At 34.6% G+C, this 26,708-nt stretch overlaps 2 protein-coding genes across 2 annotated transcripts; both read left to right on the top strand.

Annotated features, from left to right (window-relative positions):
- Positions 1-311: 311 nt before the first annotated feature.
- LOC114368395 (transcription factor SRM1-like) lies at positions 312-707 on the top strand. The gene has a single exon (XM_028325688.1). The coding sequence runs from the start codon at positions 312-314 to the stop codon at positions 705-707; it is 396 nt and encodes a 131-aa protein (XP_028181489.1).
- A 20,369-nt stretch (positions 708-21,076) lies between these two features.
- Positions 21,077-26,708, top strand: LOC114368396 (the record flags this gene model as incomplete). The annotated part of the gene is made up of 8 exons (XM_028325689.1): positions 21,077-21,196; positions 21,422-21,471; positions 24,380-24,449; positions 24,739-24,848; positions 25,152-25,217; positions 25,704-26,266; positions 26,385-26,465; positions 26,614-26,708. Coding segments are annotated over 8 exons (1,140 nt in total), but the record flags the coding sequence as incomplete, so codon positions are not given.

Here is a 26,708-nt window from a genome sequence, read left to right on the forward strand (position 1 = left end):
GGGCCTTGGGCCCTTGTTTATTGCTGTTAGTCTTCAGGGTTGATGGCTTTGATTTTGACTGATGTAGCAAGAATAGAAAACAAAGTATGACGGTGTTGAATGTGTTCAGTGAAAGTGGCGTTTACTGCAGTTATAGGTTGTAGTTGTGGTGGTGGAAAGACATATTTTTGTGGTCCTATGCACTTAAAACTGTTCTTATCAGCAGAGCTATGGATAATTTGGATTTTTTTTTAAGTATGGAATATAGCAATTTGAATGCTCTTTTGTGCATTATAGTCTTCTCGTTTTTTCTACATTGTTTGTTTATGACTATGGATGAAGTTGGTAGTAGCTCTGAGTGGAGCAAAGAACAAGATAAAGCATTTGAAAATGCCTTGGCAATTCATCTTGAGGATGCTTCAGACCGATGGGAGAAGATTGTGGCTGATGTACCAGGGAAAACCTTGGAAGAGATTAAATACCACTATGAGCTCTTGGTTGAAGATGTTAACCGGATTGAATCTGGTTGTGTGCCTTTAGCATCTTATAATTCTTCTCCAGAGGGCTCAACAAGCCAAGGAGCTGGCAAGAAGGGAGGCCACTCTTGGAATAGTAACAATGAATCTAATCATGGAACTAAGGCTTCAAGATCAGATCAAGAATGGCGAAAGGGTATTGCATGGACAAAGGATGAACACAGGTTAGTTTATCTTTGCTTCAATATTTAGAAAACATATATATTCTAGTATATGTCATTTTGAACAGCACAAGGTAGGTTCGATTGCACTGTGGCAGAGGCAATTCTGACAGGAAGCTTACTTGTTACCTCTTTTGTTCATGCTTCATGATTTCCAAAAGTTAAATTGTAAAAAATGCTAAGTTTTATTTGAGCTGAGGGACTTAAAATGAACATTTTTTGAATTTGAGGGACTAAAAACATAATTAAGCCTATAGTTAAAATATCATAGCACCACTTTTCTATTGTTTAAAACAGTCCTATTTAGCAAGACAATATATAATTTTCTTTTCCTTTTACTAGGTTTGATCATCATCCCTATTATACACAAATATCTGCAAGAGCCTGTGTACTTATTTTTTTTATCAACAAAGATAATATTTTATAAATATGGAAAAGAGTACCAGAGGTACTATAATACAGCAGTATGAGTACCATAGGAATGGTTCCAGAATCAGACAGAACTAGTCTGAGAGGGAACCATTATATGGGTACTAGTAAATATACATGTATTAGTAAAAAAGTTATATCCTCTACTGATGCAAAAGCCCTGTCTAATGCTACTTGACCATTGATTAAAAGGGAAACACTATAATGGGCATTAATGCTTACCTCGAGCAAATGGCTGAGGCTTCTGATCTAATTTCTTTGGAGACGACTGTTCACCTCGAGCAAATGCTGAGGCTTCCGATCTGAGAACTTATTGTGGAAAACGTTGCAAGTACAACTTTAGACAAGATTGCTCCCAATCCTGAAATATGAAGTATAAACCCTTCAAAATTCTAATTCCAACTGAGCAAGTGAAACTCAAAGGTGGAAACATATCTTGGCCCCTTTATATAGAGATTCATCAAAGATCATATAAAGTATAAACACACTCATACAAATTGTGTTTCGCTACGACTTACAACATTAGTGTCTTTTATTTCCTTTATTTCATCCTAACTCCATTGACATTTAGATAACATAAGAATCTTTTGATATTTCAAGGAAAACCTTTTGACTCATATAAAGTCTTGGAAGAGGCTATGTTCTTAGTTTGGTCTTGGCTCAAAACTAAAGAGAAAGGTTTCGACATTAGTTTTAACCACTGGTCTTCCAACATATCGGAATCCTTTGGTTAAACTATGTGGGGTTGCCTTTTCCACTGGTTTAGCTTGGGATTTCTTTTGGAGGGCAGCACCAGAGGTGCTTGTATTTCTTTTAATTCAGTACCACTTGTACTGCTTTGACTATCTTAATAATATAATATATTTTATGCCTTCCAAATAAAAAAAAGGAAATAGCTAATAGGACAAAGGGAAAAGTCATCTGAGCACATCATATATAATACTACTGATTTCTGCTGTGCAAAAAAAAAAAACCATACAAGAACAAAAAATGTTATTCATATTCATCCACATTCAGTACATTGCTGGAAACGGAGAGCAAAACCTAATGGATACACAACAAGGAGCACATACCTTTTGATGCAAGGAGAAGCAACTGAGGAAAATAGTGACCAGAACCTAATGGATACACAGCTTTCCAAGCAACACTACCTGCATTGGAAACCCTAGCTAGTAGTAGTAACTATTTAAGAAACTAACTAACAATCTATAAGAAGAAAGAACACAAACACCACGTACGCGGAAGCACAAACTTACAATGAAGACATGAAGCTTACCTCAAACACAACAACGACAATGCCGACGAGATTGTACCTCAGGTGAAATGTAACTCAACAGACCACAAACACCACGTACTACCAGTCAAATGTACCTCAGGTGACCACCAATTCGCCAATCCTTGCACCAGAAACCAAAAAAGGTCCTTAACTTAACCAAGGGTTCCAGAAATAGACCTAGCACGAAAGGGAGAACAACAACCTTCGATAGAACAACACAGGTAGACGAAGCGTACCTGTCACGGTCTTCAGTGCAATGGAGAACAACAGCCTTCGATGTTTACAGTGCAATGGAGAAGAGAGCGCGAAAGGGTTCACAGAGAAGAAGAAAGCGAGAGAGGGTAAACATAGAAGAAGGGAGCGCGAGCGAAATAGGTCGAGTCAAATACAATTTAAAATGTAAGTTTAACATCAGTTTTCAATAAAACACCGATGTTAACAAATTGATGTCAACGTTAACATCGGTTTTCTTCAAAAAAACCGATGTTTACTGATTATATGTTAACATCGGTTTTTCTGAAAACCGATGTTTACGAATCGCCTATAACATCAGTTTTTTTCAAAACCGATGTTAACGAAGTGACTCTAACATCGGTTTTATGAAAACCGATGATAACATCGCTTCGTTAACATCGGTTTTCTTGAAAACCGATGTTAGAGTCACTTCGTTAACATCGGTTTTAACCGATGTTAAGAAATACACATTATTTACAATTATGCCACCGGATTTACGTTAACATCGGTTTTTGACAAAACCGATGTTAATCCGTCGATGTTAAATCAACTTTTTCTAGTAGTGTGTAGATTTACCCTCATTCTCACCCCCGAGAGGGTTAGATTTTCCTCGTCCCGCTCTGCCCCTGACATGTTTATAAAGTCTTATAAAAAATATAATTTTTTATAGAATGAAAAAAAAACAATTTTAAATAGCAACCACAACATATTTTTAGATTGTGCATGACAACATAAAATATAATCCAATATTAGCATAAAATTCAATCTAATAGTTTCAAGTTTTAGTGTGTTATATATATACAAGAATATTTTTGTAAATTAATTATTAGTGGGGTGGGTTCGAGAGCAGGATCAGGTCAAGTATTAACAATCTCATCCCCGACCCTGAACCCGACTTTGGCGGTCGGGGAAAACCTGACCCCAACCCCAGTCAACTCGGGTTTTCCCCATCAAAATCGGGACGGATCCCTCAAGTTCGGACCCCATTGCCATGCCTAGGAACATGTCAAGTAAGCGGATTGAGTGGGAGTAGGATTTAGTAAAAACACAATAGGGATTCTGCTTATAATTGATGTTAACGCAAATTGAAGAACATGGGTTATCCTCAAAATTGATATTAACAAGCATTAAATAATATCCATTTTGATAAAAATTGATGTTAACAACATTTATTTATTTATAAAATTGTTGCCAAATATAATTTAACATTGATTTTACATATAATCGATGTTAAATTAATGATATTAAATACATATTCTCTAGTACTGGATCTGAAGTTTTTCCTTACTTGCCGCCATGCATTAATTATAGTTGTAGATAGCCATACCATGCTAAATTATGAATCATTTATATTCATTTTATATTTTGGTTTCAGTTTATCCCATAAGCATAAAATTTTTTATTTTGGCTCTTTAAAGTGTCTTTGTTATATAAAATTGGTCTTTGCATTAGTTTTTTTTCCATACTAACGATGTTAATTTTGGTTGTTGTAATAAAAGCTCATCTAATATGATATTTCTCACATTTTATTATGTGTTACTAAATTGACCAAGTTAGTATGGTAAATTAACAAACAAAAAATCAATTTGTTCTAATAGTGACATTTTAAAATAAAGTAGAATTTTTTAAACTTAAAACGTAAACTAAAATAATAATAATAATAATATGATGAGCCAAAATTCTATTTTAGCTCTTATATGTTACTAGGAAAGGGTTGTTACACTAACATCCTATAAGATCTATCATGCCTCTTGTTTCAAAATAATTACAAGTGTCACTCCTTTTAGGGGTGACAAAATGGGTTGGATATATCCATCGGACCAACTAGTTTTATTTGACTTTTTTTGTGCTTCGGGTTAGGTTTTCAACCCGCTTGAATCAATCCCATTTTAGCCTATCAAAAAATGGGCTGTGAGATGTTAAATCATTGGCAAGTGCACCAATTTGTCTCAAGTAGTAAAGTACTTGAAAGTTCGAGTTTCAAATCCACAGAGACTTTGTTTGTACTTGAGCTGGTGCAAACCCAATTTACAAGCAAGAGATGAATTTAAAATAGAAGATAAAGAGATGTAAAAGATAAGATAAAGATTTAAAGTAAAAGATGATAAAGATAGAAGATAAAGATGATGACAACGTGTTTGAATGCTTAAAGGTAAATTCAGAATTTAAAATATGTTGGGGTCTAGCATGCCTAACTACCTTTGATGTAATGTTAAGGTATTTCTCTATTTAATGCTATTCCATTCCAATTTCCACCCACATCTACTAAGAAACTCAACCCTGATCCCTCACGATGAAGAGTCTAATTTATCTATTCTCTCTCCCAAATCCCTTTGTAGAAGTAAAATAGTAAATTGCATGAAGTTGGAAGATGTATGCATAGGAAAAACAAGATTATTCTATCCCTACCAATGAGTTGTTTAGATGTCTCTTCCCGGTTCTTTAGAAATTATAATTTCCCAATGTATAATCCCTAAACAAACGCATGGATGATTACATCATAAAATACAATAAAGAATAGAAAAGAGACAGTTAAAACATAAATTGCATTTAATAGATAGTAAAAGAAGTTACATTACAAGGGTGTTGGCAGTTAGGCTCCCAATAGAGGGGGTTTAACCTCTCATTGTTATGAGAGACTTTACACTTTAGGGGCTGATGTTGATAGAAGAAGAAGAGGGATGGATAGAGGAGGAGAAGGGGAAGATGGACATAGAAAGAGGGTTTTTCTTATTTGAGATACTTAGGCTTTGGATGTATTCATTAGAGAACTCTGAGTCTCGATGGGTTTTTCTTTTGCTTCCTACTCCTTTAATAGGCCTAAGGTAGCTTAAAATTCACACAACATCGCTCTAAGCGAGCCTTCTAGGCTTAACGAGTATGGCGATGATCACGCGCTTAGCGTGAGATTTGTGCTAAGCGTGCCTTTCGGTTTCTTTGTGGGCCTTCTTCACGCTAAGCTTCAACTGACCTCTAAGCGAGGAGGCGTGCTAGGCCTGTCTTGTGCGCTAAGCAAACTGTCCCAATCTTCAACTTTTTCTTCAAGGCTTTTTCTTCACGTTTTTGCTTCAATTTTCCCCCAAAGCACTCGTAATTTTCTTCTTTTGAATCTGCTGATAAAAAATTAACTTGATATTAAATTCATCATTATTTCATTAAAAGCAACAGTAAAGGATTTATGATCATTCTTAGTCAAAATTGACAATCAATTAAACTCAAATTTCACAGTTATCATGAGAAAAGTAGGACAATGGACATAGAAAGAGGGTTTTTCATATTTGAGATATTCAGGCTTTGGATGTATTTATTAGAGAGCTCTGAGTCTCGATGAGTTTTTCTTTTTCTTCCTACTCCTTTAATAGGCCTAAGGTAGCTTAAAATTCACACAACCTCACGTTAAGCGAGCCTTCTAGGCTTAGCGAGTATGGCGGTGATCACACGTTTAGCGTGAGATTTGCGCTAAGCGTGACTTTCGGTTTCTTCGTGGGCCTTCTTCGCGATAAGCTTCAACTGACCTCTAAGCGAGGAGGCACGTTGGATCTGTCTTGTGCGTTAAACGAACTGTCCCAATCTTCAACTTTTTCTTCAAGACTTTTTCTTCATATTTTTGCTTTAATTTTCTTCCAAAACACTTGTAATTTTCTTCTTTTAAATCCTGCTGATAAAAAATTAATTTGATATTAAATTCATCATTATTTCATTAAAAACAACAATAAATTTTTTTTGATTATTCTTAATCAAAATTGACTATCAATTAAACTCAAATTTCCCAATTATCATGAAAATAGTAGGACCAACCAACCCATCAATCCTTTTTTATTAAAAAAAATTAATATTTATTTTGATATTTATTAATTTTTAATTAGTTTATTTTTTTGTCTAAAATAAATTATTAGTACACTCAATTTTTTGGTAAGCATTTATTATTTAATATTTATTGATAAAATTAATTAAAATATATTTATTATTAATATTTTAGTTTTGGCTAATCAATCCGACCAATACAGGATGAGTCACCACTTTAAGCCTGTATAAGAAAAGCGGGTAAGACGAATTGACCCATTTTTTGTGTGTTGGTGGCAGGGTGGACGGGGTTAACGTGTTTTTGTCACCCCTAACTCCTTTTTATTCCTAAAGGAAACATATAAATACTTTTAAGAATATATAATCCAAATCTTAGAAATACAAACTTAATTGTGCATAAAAAAAATTATATGAAACTTATCATTCACATGATTCATGATTTCCAAGTATAATAAAAATTTCCTCCTATCAAACACTACGTAAATACAAATTCATGCATTTTATAAGAAATACTATCTCTGATCTCTTACATTTTTTTTAACAAAAAAACTCATTATTTCATTCATAATAATAGCATCAACACACTTATGAATAAACTCGTGAACATGGGAACTAGTATAAAATCTCAACACCCTTACTAGAAAATGAACTTGATTAGCTTGCCTCCAGACTAAACTCAATGTAAACTTTTCAATGATCTAGATTGTAATAACATTTTCTGACAACGGGATACCAAATTCTAAAAGATTTGTTTGTTTTGTTTTTTTTTTTTGGTTTTTTTTGCAAAACAAAGCATCAAAAGCATGCTTGTGAATTACTTCCGAAAATGCAAGATGGAATTTTTGCCAAACACGAATATTATTTCCTTTACTCATCCTACATCTCATGTTTACCTTTATCACTACCGGTGAAACATAGATACTACACCAAACGAATAGAGATATTTTTTGTCCTAATTATAAGAAACAAGAAATCGCCTTATGTATTAATTGTTAATTTTTCTTTATATCCTTAATTTAGTATGAATTCTATCAATGAGACTTCACTCATTATCCATGTAAGTTGATATATTTATTAGCCTAATAACAATATAAGTCACGTTCCATAAAAAACAATATTTATCATCCTTAAATTTTTTAGGAATAAATTTTGTCTCTAATTTTATCCATAAAATTAATAATAAATATTTTTTAAAATTATTATTTATTAGAACTTAAATATTTAAATAATTATGTAAAAACAAATTCGACCTCCCCTTTTGTACACTCCTGAATCCACCCTTGACTACTTAAACTATTTAGTTTTATAGATCTTTTAGGAATAAAATTTAAATTTATGGTATTATTAATTAAAATTAATTAAATGCACTACTTTTATTAATATTAATGAATTAATTATTTTTTAAAATAAGCATTAAAAAATAGTATAAAATATATATTGATTTGATTATCATTTTATTTTGAAATTGTATTTGAAGATGATTCTTTTTTGAATTTTTAAATGACATGTGTTTGTATACTATATGAGTTAAGCAATGTTTAAGTAGTAATAAGAATATTATTGTCTGTATTAAGTTAAGATAGTTCAAGAATAAGATAGAGGATGATTTGAAGTAGAAACGTTCTTTCAAACTAATTGTAATATACCCCATTAATTTACTTCAAACTAATTCCGAAATAGACTTTTTGTTGGAGAGCCAACAGATGATACATACAAGCACGCAACAGATGATACATAGTAAAACAAAAAAAATTAGTAGAGAAAGATAACAGAAACTATTATTGATTGTAAATTGTTTTCTGCACACATAATTATATTGCGAGGTGTGTATTTATACACACAAGGAAAAGTAAAACAGAAAACTAAAGAGCAAGTTATTATAACCAACACTACTAGAAAGCGCGTATTCTACATTGGTCAGAATCGCGATTCAACAATGGTGCTTGACCGTTTTTTATTATAATGATGTTGAAACTTAAAAATTTCAACAACGGTCCATAAACAAACGTTGTAGTAAGCTGTTTTTTTTTTTCTAAATTGGTGCTATATTATTGACCGATGTAGAAGCCTTAGTTAGAAATACGTCGCCAAAGGCAACAAGCTTAGTTTCAACATCGTTTTTTAATTAAGAAACATTGTTGATCCCCTATTTTCTACATCGGTGCTGACGTAGGCACCGATGTAGTAAGACTAGTTTCTACATCCTTTTTTAATTAAGAAACGTTGTTGATCCCCTATTGTCTACATCAGTATTGACGTAGGCACCAATGTAGTAAGACTAGTTTCTACATCGTTTTTTAATTAAGAAACGTTGTTGATCCCCTATTTTCTACATCGGTGCTGACGTAGGCACCGATGTAGTAAGACTAGTTTCTACATCCTTTTTTAATTAAGAAACGTTGTTGATTCCCTATTGTCTACATCGGTGCTGACGTACGCACCGATGTAGTAAGTTGCGCTTTCTAAGCCATTTTTTAATAAAGCAACGATGTGGATCTCCTATTTTCTACATCGTTTTGCAGAAAGAAACGATGTTGAAATATGATATTTCTTCATCGGTGGTGACGTCAGCACCGATGTAAAAACATGTTTAACCTGCAGAATAATTTGAGATTATTTAAAATAAATAATTTATAATATGATAAAATTATCTATAAATAAAATTATATAAGATATTAAAAAAACTTGAGTAGAGAAATTTACTAGTTGGTGAATACGCGAATTAGCATATGCAACAACTGATTTGAGAAGTTTCAGCTTCCAAAGAAGAGTATCCCTTGGTATAATATCAGCCAACTCCTGATAATAGATATCACAGTAAAATACAGATTGATAACTCAATATAATCCCATATTATATGGACTTTAAGAATTTGTCTAGAAAATAGGACAAGGAAAAGGGAAAGAGGAAAAATACAAGACATATACTACTACAATCTAGAAAATAAGAGGGATACTTTAACAACCATAAGGTTTACCAACAAGGTGAAAAAGAAAGCTTCATAATTGTGTACGTGTTAGTGTGTTACCATAATTTAGGAGCTCAATCCATGCCAAAAGCTTGTTATTCTTGTCAATTAACTAAAATTAGATACAATATAGCCAATAGCCCTTAACATCAAGTAAAAGAACAGAGAGACAGAGAGACCAAAGGACATAATATCAAAAGATTCTTACAGGAAGACACGACAGCAATGTAGTAAGGTTGTATGACAATTGTTCAATTTTTTTGGCAAGAGGAAGCTTATTTTCAATACTGACTGATGTCATCTTCACTGGATCACCTGATGTTGTTAAATATAACAATGTATATGAATTAATAACATATATATGTGCAAGTTTGTTATGATATTGATATCAAGATATCTTGTTGAGCATCATTCAGTTGTACCAGAACATAGAGATTAGGCCCTTTTGTTTTCCATTTGGTTGTTATCCGCCTAGTAATGTGCTACACTAGTGTATATATATGTATCATCACATGTACTCTGATATCTTGAAATTCCTTTTTTAAATGTACTAAGAAATTCCTTTTATAATAGAAGTTTTTATTTCTTAGGCTTAATCCACAAGTTTTTATTTGCAAATGAATTATATCTTCATGAAAATGTAACAACTAGAATCTCAAGAAAACAGATTAATTACCCATGATAAAACTAAGAAGAAAGGAATGAAAAAAAACTTTAGAATATGACTATAGTGAAATTTGCTAGCTGGTGTTGCTGCTTAAGTTGCCATTAGAAATTTTATTTGTAGAACAATTCGTACAAAAATTATATAAGTAAGAGAAAAAAAAGATATAATAGATGATATAATAGTCATAATTAAGATATTTTATATGGACTTCTAAGTGTATATAAGTGAAGAATAGCTCTTATTTTCCAAGACACAGTTGTGTGAAATTGAATTTAACTTAAATTTAAATTTAAAAATAGTATTATAGCTTATTGGACCATTGAATCGTAAATTTTTTGTTTGAGATATTTAATCTTTTGGCATCAAAAAAGTGTTTTAGAGAAACATCGACTAATAATATAAAAAAAAATATTCAAATTCATATTCTTAGAACCCTCTATAAAAATTGTCACTGTGGAAAAAGATATATGAATAACATAGTTGTTCTAATAATTCCTATATCTACATGGCAATGCAATTTTGCAGTTGCCCATAACCACACACATATATATGTACATGATATTATATGTATATGAGCAAGTTAGTGCCGTTGGAATGGCGTGGGGCCATGCAAGCGAAATCAAGCTAAGAGGGTCGACAAAAAATTGTGTTAATCATGTCATTGTCCATACACAAAACCAATGCAAAAAATCCTGAATACCAATATCTAGTGTTATGTTACCTGGTTTACAAAACCTTCTAGTGCCTTAAATTTTTCCATAGTAGCAGCCAATGCATGTCTAAGTTCTTCATTCCGCCTTTCTTTCTCTTCAACCCATTGTCCATATTCAATTTCAAAAGCAACAATCCATGCTTCATATAACAGGACATTAGAATAATGTAACAAGCTATAAGCACAATGCTTCTTACCCAAAGGTACTAGTATGGCATACCCTCTAAACTATGGAGCAGTGTTGTAGGCTTCTTGTGCAGAACTTGTCTCGGTATTGTATCCCACAAGTAAAATATTTGAGTCAAGTAATAGCAAAATGAATTATGTCTTATATTACTGTATGTTCAACTAAAAAGTAGTTAAAAATGCCTAAGTAAACATCATTATTGTATCCAAGGTTAGTTTCAAAAGAATTTATACATACTTCAAACCCGATAGGCATATGTTCTACATTTTCATCCTGAAGCTTGTACAAATTCTCCTTAAAAAATGACATTCCTATTACATATGAATGCATATATACACAATAGAAACATTAAATTAACATAAAAGTGCTGATAAAAAAATAACATTTATATCATAATACTTTACTATTTCTCGGTCCTCTTCTTTTACTATGGAATAGAGGTGTGAAAGTATTGTAGAAAAGAAATGATTAAGAGTATGTATCTAACAAAAGAAATGATTAAGAGTATGAAAATATCTGGGTTAAAAAAAAGAGTATGACAATATCAAAGTCGACAAGGAATTCTTAGACAGCAATAATGAAATTCTTGAATGTAAAATTACCCTTCTCGCACTTATATTGGCAAATTACCCCTTGAACAAAAGGGTTGTTGAGAGAGTCAAAGAAGCATCAGAGACATGGGGTTTGTTGAAAGATCTAGAGTTGTAATATAAACAACTCAACCTGACAGCTGGTTCATCAACCTTCCCGTTAGCTCTTCTAAACTGGGCAAGAACCAACTCAACCTGAAATTGTAGGGAGAATTAAACAAGATTGTGTAAATATCTATTGTTATTGACACATAAAAGTCATTACATCAGGTAAATTGTTTCTAACACTTAATGAAATACATGACAAACACCAAAGTGATTGTTCGCATGTTAACTACAACTTTGTACATTGGATGCTTCTAAGTTTTACAAAATATTCTACCCATTTTTTCCGTAATGTTGTGATCGTGTCGATGTCTAGCGGCGTGCCATCATTTAACCACTACACAATATAAAATACAAGTAATTAGTTATGTAGTGCTACAAAATGAAGACAAAAAATGAAGACAAAATTTACCAGCGTCCAATTAGTCTTCAACTGCCCGACGATTATGTTCCACATCCAATGCATGACATAATAGCCACACTCATAGGCTCCACTTTGAACGTGACTCTACATTGAATGAGAAAAATCATTCAACGTTACCATTAACATGTTTTCCAAATGGAAATCATTTGCATCCAAATTCAAAATTTACGACTAACCTTCAGTTCAATCCACCGCGGTGTACTGTGACCAAATTTCCCCTCACTGTTGGTTTCCAAAGTCTTAAATGCACTGTAAAAGAAACATTAAAATTGTTAGCTAATGTGGGCAACACTACTATAGTACCGCGGGTTCTATAACCAAAATTCCACAACTTAAAATGAGTTACTTAACTTGTTAATTGTAGCTTTTATATGAACATCTGGCCTTCTACGCAAAGAACAAAACCAGACGACAATATTTTTAGTAGGACACAAAACAATAAGCTGCCAATGTCCCCTACATTTGCGTGTACAACAGTGATGTATCAATAACACAAACATCATTTAACTTATAGCACAACACAATCAACTTACTTATTCAAATAAGCGCCTAGATAGACATGTCGGTTCGATTCCTTAAGCCATTTTTCAATGTATTCTTGACATTGTCCACGTCTATCATTTGCATTTAGTATAGCCTGCGGCTCAAGGAATCCATACACCGATCCTAGACCATCTCTTTGACTCAATTCGTCCATATACCTATTTTGAACAGTTGAAAAATTCAGTTAACATCATGTATACAACGCAACAGACATACAATATTAGTGAATGGCATGAAATATATTTACATGGTCCATAATTGTAGTATAGTTATGTTCAAACATTGTACGCCTGATATTATTTCATTCACATCAGCACAGGTTACGAACAATGATGCAGCTGCATTTAGAATTCCAAATTTAGTTAAATCCCACACTAACTCTATAGGCTTCTCATAAATGTCAACTAGGCTCTTAATCAACTCGCGCAAGGGGTCATCTATGACAACATCGTTGATCGGTCCAACAGCTTCAGTGTCTTTAGTTAGACCGGTGCCCTCATGCTAAATATTTAAGGAAACCAACAATTATAGTAATGTTAGCAAGTATGTTATGATATAGGTACATATGTATAGAATTGGAAAACATAAAAAGTAAAATACCTCAATATAGATTTTTTTAACCAGTGGTGTTGGCCATGCAATGAATGTGTGAAGGGCCTGCTTAACACACTTAATCTCTGATGTCGGGAATGGGACCTCAGCGTCACTGTCAATAACTTGCTCAACACTAACCCTTACGACATCATCTGCATAAGCCACATTGTGTATGGTCGAGCCTCCATCATATGTTTTTCCCAAGGCCACCAACTGAATTGAATCTTGGCACTGGACATACAACCCCATAGGGGGTTCGATAGGAGCAACATGATTAGGCGGACATGGGTTGACAACAGTCTCCGCATTGCTCCCTTTTGTGCTCACTCGTGCACCTAACACATATATATCTGGCTGAATATGTGTTGGGATCGACGCTCTCCTTTATGACATCTCAAGTATGATTTGTTCCTTCAACTCATGTTTCAATACCTGTATTTCATTTTTCCACTGTTCCTGTAGGCCTCCTATTATTTCAGCCAACTGTACTTGGCTGATCGAGCCTGATGAGCAACTGGAGCCACGTGCTGCCTTTCCAAAGTATTGACTTATTGTGACCCCAGAACTCGCTGCCCGAACACGGCCTCCATGATCCGGTCGCCCGATGGTAGTGTTCAGTATGTCTTCACGGCCATGGGGGACAAAGGTACCCTGTCTCGTTTGTTCTTCCAATGAGGCCTACATGAAACAAATTATAAATGTACAATTAACTTACAATCTGAACAACCAAGTCATAAAATTATCAAAAACAAACAATTCTTTCCAATTTCAGTACATTGTAATAGAAATTGAACAAGCAACTCACAATTTTATCAGATATTTCTTGTGCCAACTTAGATGTCATCTGTCCATATTGCTTTGTGCGTGCCAACACCCACTTGACATGTCTTTGAATGGGAGATGGGGGATCCCTAGAGTTTGGTGTATTCTTAGTCGTCATTGTGTCATGTTGTCTTTTCTTCATCTTCTCATCCATCATCTTCTTTTCAAGCAAATCATACCCCCCCGAGAAAGTACATGGGGACAATCATTGTATTTTTGGATCCCTTGCATCTTCTTCCTGATTCCCTGTGATGCAGTAATTTATTTAAGAATCATCAAAGATTAAGTTGGATTTATATTCACCAATTTATTTTTGAAACATTGAAAGATATTGACCTCTAACCTGCCAGTTAGGGGTTTTGCGGCTTGCGGCAAATTGCTCCCAAGTTTCTTTATCTACGTCATATTTGACCAGAGGATCAGCTTCATGTTGACCTTCGAAGTTACCATACACAAATCTAGTCGTCAGGTTACATTTAAATTGCCTCCATCTACTGGCCACAGTGGACATGACCTTTTTCTTTGCATTCAATGCTTCTAGGATATCAAATTTTGCCTACATTACAAGGGGTTTTGTAAATGTTTGACAAATTGCATACCATTCAATTTTAGGAGCAAATAAACCAACATGTACTCAATATTAAAATCACTTACCAAAATGTCATTCCATACTAGGTCCTTTAGCGTGTCTGGAACATCTTTCCAGCTATTATGTACATTGGGAATTTTTTCTCTGGCCACGACCCCAAGATAACTGTGGAATTTCTCTTTGTATGGGCCCGATCCTCGGTCAGTTGCGGCATCCACGTAAATAGTTGGTTTTGGCTGATCCAATGCTCGTATAGTCAACCTCCGTAGCCTTGTTGATTTTCTAGTATTCCTAGACTTCGCTGGTGACTAAATATTTGACTGCGAAGGGGACCCTGGTGGGGTTTCCATGAACCTGTCAAAGAAAAAGAAGTATGTTATAAACAAAAATGTACTAAATTTATAAACTTACTTAAGGAAATATATGAACATTAATCAATAACAAAACACAAAAGGCATAAGGTTATTACATGTCATTGATAAGAATTAGTTACATATGAATGTTCTCCCACAGTCCTTCATCATGATCCTTACGATTTGCGTGTACATCGTCAACGTAGTGTGAATCATTCATATTAGGCATAGCTGTTGAAAAAGGTGGTGTCTCACAAATGTCAAGCATCGTTGGATCATGTGCGTCATTTAAACCACTAGGTCTTCCCTATAGAACCAGTGAATATCTTGAATCGTAAGGATCTTTGATGCAAAATACTTGTCTTTCTTGTTGTGCCATAATGAAAGGTTCGTCCATGTAACCCACCTTGTTGAAGTCCACTAAGGTAAATCCCATTTCATCTTGCCGGACACCGGTACGGGCATTGATCCACTTACACTTAAACACAAGCAGTCTAAAATCAGTATAGTCAAGCTCCCAGATTTGTTCAATGACTCCAAAGTAATGCATGGATGCTCGAATGGGATTGTTGTCTGATGTAGTACAAAAGTGATCCGAATCAGCATCAACAGTCACACCACTGTTTTGCATTGAGCTTTTCTCATCTTGTGACTTAGTGTAGAAGGAATAATTGTTGATGTGATACCCTTTCCACGTCGAAACATTTAGATTTGGCCCAAGAGCTAACAATCGTAATGTTTTGGAAGTAGCCTCATCAACAAATATTGTGTGTCTAAACCAGTTCATGAAAGTTTTGTTGTGCTCTTGCAAAACCCTCATCATGCTGAATTTTGGGCTAAGTGCAACGACTTCTTTTTTATGGGCATCTATGTATGGAATGACCTATGTTATATTATTCAATATATATAGATGCGCTTGTGAGACCTCGTGGCGAGTCATTGTCACAACATTGTAGCCTAGTGTACACGTGCCCCCTGGTGTAGTCACATGACGAGTTTCAAGTACCCCGACAGATTTAGCATCTTCAATGTACTGCGAGCAAAACTTGATACATTCTTCAGCAATATACCTTTCAACAATCGAAGCTTCTGGTCGGTGTTGATTCTTGGTATACCCTTTTAACACCTTCATGTACCTTTCAATTGGATACATCCAGCGTAAAAATACAGGACCACACAACCGGATCTCCCTGACTAGATGAATAATTAAGTGAACCATTATGTCGAAAAATGATGGAGGAAAGTACATCTCCATTTGACAAAGGACAATGGCAGCCTCGTTCTCCAATTCATCCAATCTTGCAGGGTCAATGACTTTGCTACATATAGCATTAAAAACAAAGCATAGATGAGTTATGGCTACCCGAACTTTGTCAGGAAAGATTCCCCGAATTGCTACAGGCAGTAGTTGTTGCATTAATACATGACAATCATGAGATTTCAAGCCAACCAATTTAAGATCATTAATGGATACAAGGTTGTTGATATTTGAAGAGTATCCTTCAGGGACTTTGACATTCCGCAAACAATGACAAAAACTCATCTTTTCCTTTGTTGACATTGTGTGACATGCTGGGGGTAGATACGTTCACGAACCTTTCGCTATTGGATGTAACTGCTCTCGTATACCCATGTCAACCAAGTCTTGACGACACTTCAAACCATCCTTTGTCTTGCCTTTAATGTTAAGAAGGGTGCCAATTAAACTATCACAAAAAATTTTCTCCACATGCATGACGTTTATAGAATGTCTAACATCAAGATCAGACCAATAAGGAAGCTCAAAGAAAATGGACCTTTTCTTCCAGATGTTTGTCTCACTGCTGGTTTTTTTTGTGTCTTCCCAGAGATAGTTATGATGTCGTTCACACAATCATAGACTTCTTTTCCATGTAACGGTTTTGGCGCACTTTCATTTTCTTGAGATCCATTGAAAGCTTTCTTCAATCGTCGATATGGATGGAACTAGTTCAGAAATCTTCGATGCCTTGTGTATACTGTTTTCTTTCCATGTTTTAGTTGAACGAAACTTGTATTTTTCTCACATATAGGACATGCGTGATGGCCTTTCACACTGTAACCACTTAAATTTCCATATGCTGGAAGGTCATTTATGGTACAAAAAACCATTGCACGCAACCTAAAGGTCTCCTGCAAATTCCCATCCCAAACATCTACCCCGTGTTCCCACATTGTTCTCAGGTCTTCAATCAACGGAGTTAGATACACGTCAATATCATTACCAGGCTGTCTTGGTCCCGCTATCATCATGCAAAGCATTATGTACTTCCGCTTCATGCACAACCAAGGAGGAAGGTTATAAATCATCAGCAAAACCGGCCATGAACTGTGACTGGTGCTTAAGTTACCAAAAGGGTTCATTCCATCGGAGGCAAGACCAAGCCTTAGATTTCAGGCCTCATTCCCAAAAATCAGGATACAAAGCATCGAATGCCTTCCATTGCGGACTATCATCCGGATGTCAGAGCAATCCATCAATTTTTCTGCCTTCAACATGCCACATCAACTGTTTTGCATCATGTGTATTAGCAAACAATCGCCTAAACCTTGGTATTATTGGAAGATAACAACAAACCTTTGCGGGATGACTGTTCTCTACGGTTGCAACATCACTCTCTTCATGGTTGTTGACCTTGTAGCGAGATACACCACATGTTGGGCATGTGCGCATTTTTGCATACTCATTTCTATACAACACGCAATCATTTGGGCATGCATGGATTTTCTGGTACTCCATTCCCAATGGACATGAGATCTTCTTCGCCTCGTATTGACTCTTCGGCAATGTGTTATCTTCAGGAAGCAATTTTTTCAATAACACTAGCAATTCAAGAAAGCTCTTGTCACTCCAGCCAAATCGTGCCTTCAAGTTGACCAAAGCTAAGACCGCAGACAACCTTGTGAATGTTGTACACCCAGAATACAAAGGAGTCTTTGAATCATTCTCTATTTTCTCATACAAAGGAGCATGTGCTTGCCGAAAACCATCCTGCCCTAGGTCGCGAATTATTTCTTCTATACGACAACCCGTATCTACATCGGCTGCCTCAGTGTGAGACAATGTTGGATTGTCTGGCAATTCCCCATGCCATATCCAGTTTGTGTAATTTGGAATCATCCCGTGACATATTAGATGTGATCTTATTTCATTTAGCGACTGGTGTCTACCATTTGCACATTTGACACATGGACAAAAATATTTTCCGTGCAAGGAGGGGGCATGCATTTCGGTAAATTGGAGAAACTGTTCCACCCCAGTCTCATACTCAGCAGTGATGCGTGATGCTCTCATCCAACTTCGATCCATGTTGTCCGTTTGCTGCACCACATATGAAGTTATGTAACATGCATGTGAAGCTCACTTTTCTAAGTAAAGGTGTGGCCCTATCCCATTCAGGAAGTAATTTTTTTATAGTAGATTGAATACTACAAGTTAATTGTCTTTTTTAAATTTGTCAAAATTTTGGCAGCATTTCGCCTAAGTCCCCAAGTACACGAGATGAAAGTGGTGATGTATTGTTATCCACCACATTCAAGTATGCACTCAGAGAACAAAGGGAAATGAAGTATACCGAAATGTTGACAAATTTAAGAAAAGAAAATTAACCTATACGTAATAATCTACTATAAAAAAAGATTCTTCCCAAACTGTCCAAACGGGCAATTCAAGATTCAATACACCGATTAATACAAACTATCTGTATTAATCGATGTATAGAATTTCAAACGGGAAACTAAGGTTCACTCACAATGCTCATAATTTAGTTATATAATACATCACGTCATATATAAAGATGCATGCAATTATCATTGTTGTGAGTCAAAGAAATACAAACCTAAAAAATATGGTAAATAACAGCTACGATTGGGATGACAATAATGGCAAGGCAAAGACAGCAGTGTAGATTGAACTCCTCAGTACGTGGGACAATTCATTGGTTCTAACATATTTTTCAGCAGAAACTACCTACAAACAAAAAACACATAATATCTTCTATATCTATATTTCTATAGGAAGGAGTTCTAGCAAAGTAGCTAAAGGTCATTGGCATGTATGAGACAATCACACATTTAGTATCTTTGTATAAAGTTTACACTATGAAATACTGTAAATTTAAGCCGTATACTTCATTCCCCTCAAAAGTACTTCCTTCATTTGTTTATACTTCAAACTTCAAACCACAGGATCATAGGTGTAGCTACGTACCTAGCTAGGTTCTCTCTTTATTTTGAAGGATCTCTCTACACACACATGTCATGGGTGTGGTTCAGAACTTGAGATGTTTCGTTGCAAAGGTGAGGTTGAGAGGAATGTTGTCTGGCTCGAGGTCATGGAGGAGGAGGAGAGTATTGAGATGAGTGAAAGTTTCCAATGGAAATTTACCCTCTTAACACAAAAAAAAAAATTGATTCGCGGACCAGGCTTCATTCCCCACACCCAACTTTTTTTTTTATTCCTTTCAGTTTCTTTCTCTCCGTTTTCATATCTTTCTTACATGCCCTTATGGTAAGGCTTTCTCTTCGTTGAATCTTTCTCTCAATTTGCACACACACACAATAACATTTACTCACTTAGACCTGAAGGGATCAACTTTGTAACAAGATATGAATCTTCTAGGCATCATGTAGGCAAAACTATCAAATTTTAAGTGTAATCATTAAAAGAAACAATTTCTTTACAAAAATATAGGACCTCAAGAATAATTCTACTCCATTCAAACATTTATATCTACCATATTAAACTTCAGGATCAAGTTGAAGAATTGAATGAGGGTATAAAATAAACTAATAAATAAAACATATCATAAAAAAAAATACATACTCTTTGTTATCAAGCTTCACCTCAGTTCCCCCATATTCAGGCAAAATAACAGTATCACCTTTCTTAACAGCCACAGGAATTAGCTTCCCATTGGATTATAGTGCTAGATGATTTGGTGCTACCTGGAATAACTAAATGGCTAACTAATAGCTTGTTATACTTTCAGTTTCAAGCCTAGGTATAGTCAATGATCTTTTGCTTCTTGTTACCCACGTTTTTTAATAAACAAATTAGTATATTATTAATTAAAATTTATAATAAATATATATTTTTTTATATAGTATACACATTTGAGAAGTGTTATATCATCCGAACCGACCACTCCGAAATATCCTCCGAGTCATTCAAATTATGATACTTGCCAATGAAATATTTATTTAAAGGTTGTTGTAGTTGCTAAAGAATGAATTTATATCTTAAAAAAGATGTAAATTTGATTTTTATTATGGATATGAGAAATTTGTTGGTGAATTGTCATGTGAAAAGTTTGTGAGTGGCTTTCATTTTGCATTTAATTTAGTGGGGCGTGCGGTGATTCAATTTGGCATATTCTACAATTAGCCCAATTGATTTAGCAATTAATATATTAATGTTACAATTGTAAATTGAAAAATTGTTGGGAAAGTAGGAACACTATTTTATTACAATTGTAAATTAAAATTTCTTATCGAAAACTTGAAGGGTCAAAATCCTCCGATGGAATTGCCTTGTTAGATATTGTTGGGAAGCTGCATTGGAGTCTTTACATTGATTTCAGATATGTAAAGGAAGGGGGATAACATTATGTACTGTGTCAAATTAGGATAGTAGTGGCAGTGGCTAGTGGAGTAGGGGATTAGGCCCTGGTGTGAAGACAGAGGTGTCAATGAAAAGTTGAATACAATGTATTTTGCTCAAAGGGAAAGTGGCATAGTATCAAATAGGTGGTCTGTGACGATTAGCTTAAAAGAATACAACAGCAACAAACAATTTTTTTCAGGTTCTTATGCTGGAGGAAACATAAAATAGTCTTATATATGGTTATTATTTGGGGAGTTAGTCTTAAAATGGTGGAGCTTATTTTGTTGTATGGAGGTGCTAAATTTGAAAGCTACAAGGGAAAATTGAATGTTGTATTGGGATTAAATGCTTGTAGGAGAGCCTCTATTAGTTTGCACCATGATTTCGTTATGTTAAATTTTCATTCTTTTCCTCCACTTGGTCCCATTAAATTTTGATAATATTTTCTTCATTTTTCAGTATGTATGTTGAAATATCTGAAATTTTGACTCGGTACATTTATTTCACAGGTTCTGCTTTATATGCATTGACAACTGGGCTACCATCACTAATCTTTGCCCACTTTGCCAGAATGAGTTTCAGTTAATCACTTGTGTTCCAGTGAGTGATATAAAATTGCGGAATGCTGCTTTATCTTCATTGCTTTAGTATAAATCGTCAGGTTACAATTGAATTTGCTCACTTTATTAATTCTATTTTAGGCCATTTACTTTGTTGTTTTGATTAATATTATTATGAAATTTTGTGTTTTTAATGCATCTAATACCTTGAAAACACTATTAAATTTGGTGCTTGACTAAACATGTGAAACTCATGATTGTGAAGGTATATGATACCATTGGAAACAATAAAGTTGAAGATGATTCATTCTTCAGGTAACTTTTCCTCTATTATGTGTGTATGATTGATAGCCTTATTTTCATTACTCAATTTAAGCTTAGGATTTTCAGAATTGGTGTTTGAGTTTGTGACACCCTCTACCCCTCACATATATATTAATAAAGGAATAAAAATTCAAATATTAATTAAAAGTTTTTTAAAACATTTTTAAATACAAACCTTTCAAATGGGTAAAAGGCTCACATTCACTTTCTTCTACATCATATTCAAACTTGTCAAAATAAATAATAAAGTCATCTCGGCTCAAAGAAGGCCATCTAAGTTTCATACAATTAATATAGAACCTATATCCTAATGTCACATCCTATCAGAGCGTGGTGTTCCCGTGCCCTCTAACATGAGGTTCTTCATAGTCATCCACCTATTCATCTGCTCCCCCGAACACAAAGTTCAAGATCATCACAGGATCCCAACACAAACAGCAAACCGGGAGTGAGTTATCACATTTCTAACTACTAGAGAGAAACAACACAACATATAGTAGCCAAATACAATTTGCTTAGCATATCTCACACTATTTCATCACTTTGTCATTCATCAATCACACTTTTCAATCATCAATCACACCTTTCAATCATCAATCACTATACACAGGAATCACACACTCCGATCAAGACATAATAACACATCAATTTCATAAACAATTAGCAAGCGTATGCGACAGTTATGCTAAGACTCAAGCCTATATGCATGTGGTACCATGTCAGTCATAAACCTCGTCGGGCGCCTAGGAGTACATGACAAGACAAACCACACAATAATAAGTCAAGTCACTCTCACTAGGTAATATCATAGGGAGACTAGTCAGGGTCACAATGTTTTGCGAGAATGCTCCAACCATATAGGATCAACATAGGCTTAAAGGAGCACTCAAATCGTGTGACCCCCAAGGCCTACACTCCGAAGAGTTCGTCAAGGCCCCTCCCTCCTGATTCAGGTCCAACCCAGAAAACATTTTAGCACACAGACTCTATCTATGAACTATACAAAACACACGACTCCTCAATTGTTCTCAAAATAATTTTAACTCGTCGCCCTTTAAGGGTCTTATCATTAACTCATAGCCCTTAAAGGGACTTAACATCAACTCGTCGCCCTAAAAGGGACTTAGCATCAACTCGTCGCTCTAAAAGGGACTTAGCATCAACTCATCGCCCTAAAAGGGACTTAGCATTAACTCGTCGCCCTTGAAGGGACTTATGATCGTGTGATTGTACAATTCATAGTTCACAACTCAATGCACACAACACTTCAATGCACATATATATCTCAATCATATACATACTCAATTTATCACATACACTTAATCTCAATCACAATGGTATAATCTCAATTTAACATGTTATCACACCTCATGAATCATATACACTTTATCTATGAACTATGAAATACACACATTTACTCAATTGTTTTCAAAATCGTTTTAACTCGTCGGGTTCTCACAGTGGATCCCATCACAATACTCGTCGCCCTTAAAGGGTCTTACAATTGTGTGATTGCACAGTTCATAGTTCACAACTCAATACACACATCTCATCTCAATACACATGTATTTCATCATCCGTCACATGTTCAATTTATCACATACTCACAGTTTGAATCATCATTTCATAATCTCAATATAACAATTTATATAAAAGACTATCACAACATGAGGACTAAAACCCCTCAAATAATATTATACAATTATATCAAAATCATAGGTCGAAATATACAAATATCAAGAGCACAATTTATCAAGCAATTTTCATTAGGACATCAATATTTTATTTATAATCATAAAGAAAAAATTGCAATTTAACAAACATCCCAAAATAAAACCCCAATTTAATCCTCTAAGGATCCCTACACATGTTCTCACTAATCTCCAACTGTGAATAACTCATCCCTTATCTCTAAGCGGACTCACGTGTCTCCCTACAGCGATAGCGTCATCTCTAACGGTTCCCTAAGATTCCTCCAATTTTTCCTCCGACTGCTCCGATAGAGTTCCCAAACGTCAAAGAAACGGAGAAAGGATTAAAGCCTCCATTTGGACTATCTTCATGCGATTCCTTTTTCTCCCTCCACGAACATTTTCTCGTAAATCCCAACGGTCAAAGCGTGAGAAACTGAATTTCAAACAACATATCCAAATCTTACGACAATCCAACGGTTAACGAAACCGGGATCGTAGTTTTACCAAGACAGCTCTGGGTTTCTGCGGGAAAGAAAAATGTTACAATGCGAGGGGTATTTCTCTTAACTTAGACGTGATATCGAAATTACCAACGGTGAGAATGCTCGGAAATGGGTTGCAAACATGCTGTTTAAATTTCACGACGATCCAACGGTGAATGAGTCTGAGATCGTCATTTTTCTGAGACAGGTTTGATGGCCTGCGGGAAAAAGAGAGGGTTTTGGGAGTGGAAGAGAGAGAAAACGAGATTGGTAGGCAGAGGAGGCTGAGAAGTCAGTCTGAAAACTGACCTAGCATGTCCCTATTTATAACTAGGGGTATTCACGACCTATTATTTACTTTATTTATTTATTTTTATTATTTTATAAAAAAAAGAAACTCTATTTTATTCTCCATCAAATGAATAATAAAATACTCTTCTTATTTTCTCTCAAACCATTGTTTTATTATAACTATTTTTCTTTATTTATTTAATTATAAAACATCATTATTCTCTAAAATTTTATATACGAAAAAAAATGTGATGTTACAGAGTTGAAAGTCATGAATTTTGCATAATTCTAGCCATCCATCACTATGACTGAATTTTAAGTAAATTCTTCACAGTTTCATTACTCAATTTTGAGTAAATGCTTTACAGTTTGATCATGTTTTTGCAGTAAATAAATTTATATAATCTTAACTGTTTTCCTTCATGATTGCAGAGATGATGACTGGTCCATTGAAGAGAAGAATAGCACACTGTCATTTCCCTCTTACTACATTGATGAAAATGTAATTTTTTTCCATATAATATAATTTTAGAATTGCAGGCAAAAAATCTTGACTTCTAGTATTTCTTGTATTTTTGCATAAGCATATATCCTCTATGCAAATATCTTTTGATTCTTATCATAAGTTGATTCTCCAACACAATTAATACATTTATAAATTCCTCAACATTTTTAAATAATGAAAATCCTTGCAGATAATTTGTTCATGGACTAATATAATTGTCAACATTCTTGTCATTTTGAACATTTAACGCATAACACTAATCCTTATGTATTTCATCATTTTGTAGGCAGTTATTTGCTTGGATGGTGATGGCTGCAAGGTTCGCAATGGGTTGGCTACTATTGAAGGAGATTCTGATCTCGATACATCAATAGCCTGTGATTCATGTGATATATGGTAAACTTAAATCAACAGATTAGGTTAATAGGTTTCAGATATATTGTTTGAAATTATTTTTGTTTTTGTTTAAGATGTCATTGACTAAAATTTCAGCAGGTTATTATTATCTTTTATGACTAGGATGTTGGGGTTGGATTGGTCAGCTATGTGTAATTGCATGTTTGCATAGGCTTAGACCTCATCTGTAAGGGACATTTGGCAGAAAAAAGTGTTTCCTAACTTGTCAAAGTATTTGTGATAAGTTCATAACAAACACTGTTAGAAGCATAGTTAAGTCTAATAGGTGTCTTTTATTGACTGGTATCATGCCTTCTGTGTGGGATTTGATACTGAAGGTACATCAGACAGTACATGGTTATGCCCCAGGTAAACTGGTCATTCTACTGGGTATTTTTGTTCTTCTAATTGCTTTTTCTTTTCCTTTAATCTCAAAGCTCAATATGGTTTGTATTTATTAACATCCTTGGTACATATTGGCTACTATCTTATAAATAGAAATATAGAGTGTAATAAGTTGTAGCTGCTAATTTAAAGTCTATGGTTCCCTATGACAAAAATCATGGTCGGATGATTGTAATCTAAACAAAAGTTAGAAATTATTTACGATGTAATTAACTATGAAAATAATGTGTTTTATCCAATAACAAAATAAAACTAACTAGCAAAGGGGTGTCTTTAACAAAATCCCTAGGTAAGCTTCCATCACATGAATTATAAAATTGTTTGCTGACAAAATTTGATATTTTTTTCTGTCCTTTAGTATTATAATTCAGAGTTTTGTTTTAGATGTGTTGTTGCTGATTTGATATATTTTTCTATCTTATAGTATTCTAATTCAGGGTTTTGTTTTAGATGTGTTGTTGATGAAGTTTCTAAAGGAACATCCAATTCAGTAGAGAGGACAACCGTGGAATGTAATGCAGATGATCATAATAGTAACAGTGAATGCCATGCTAAGGATTCCTTTTCAGGAAAAGTGTCTGTGTCTGTTGCTGATACAGGAGAGACAGTTGTTGTTGTTTCAATGGTTAACCAAACAATATGGGTTCCAGCAACAAGTGAGAAAATCCTATTGCCTTTTGAAGTTGGTGGGTACCCAATGACTGAATCATGTATTTTAATGTCTGACACAAATGGTCAGCAAAGTGGGGAAGTGAAGACAGAGACAAATACGTTACGAATCATGGAGGAAGAAGAACTGGAACTGTCTTTGTCAAACAACATATCCTGTAGCGTAACTTCTAAATCCTTAGTGCATAATGATTTAAAGAAAAGTGTCCGTGGAGCAAGGGATGACCCAAGTGGCTTTGACGGAACCAAGTTATTCGACGAGTCCCTTACCAAAACTAGTCCATCCAAAATTGAATCCGAAATGGGTCTTCAACTTGGTTTGTCAGTGGGCTCTTTCTTATCTGGTAAATTAAATTGTATATCACTAGCTTTTTGGTTGAATGAAAAGTATATCATAAATCAACTTTTTGTGCTCTTCTTCTGTAAGCTAGACTAATTGTCATAATCTTAATGTGCTTATAGTTGATGGTGCAGACAAGAATGAAACAAAAGATCAAGCAACTGATGTCCTGTGCTTGAGTTCAGAAGAATGTTTTTTGAAAGGTACTCACCATACAGGGAATATTATTCCTGTTGCTTTCTTTATTTTAGTCCACACTTGGACTGTGGGAAACCATTGATCATATTGGTGGCTTCAAAGCATTTATACCGGTTTTTAAACCTTATAATGTTGATAATAAAATTATCTCAGGAGATGAAATTGAAGCAAATGCTTGTAAGGACAATGCCAAAGTGGCTGGTGGAAAGAGAAAGCATGCTGATTATAGATAAGAAATTATTTAAATT

This window comes from Glycine soja, chromosome 9, assembly GCF_004193775.1.
Source record: "Glycine soja cultivar W05 chromosome 9, ASM419377v2, whole genome shotgun sequence".
Classification (NCBI taxonomy): Eukaryota; Viridiplantae; Streptophyta; class Magnoliopsida; order Fabales; family Fabaceae; genus Glycine; species Glycine soja.

Bases quoted from the DNA above. Each gene is read 5' to 3' on its own strand.
- LOC114368395 (XM_028325688.1), top strand. From the start codon at position 312: ATGGATGAAGTTGGTAGTAGCTCTGAGTGGAGCAAAGAACAAGATAAA.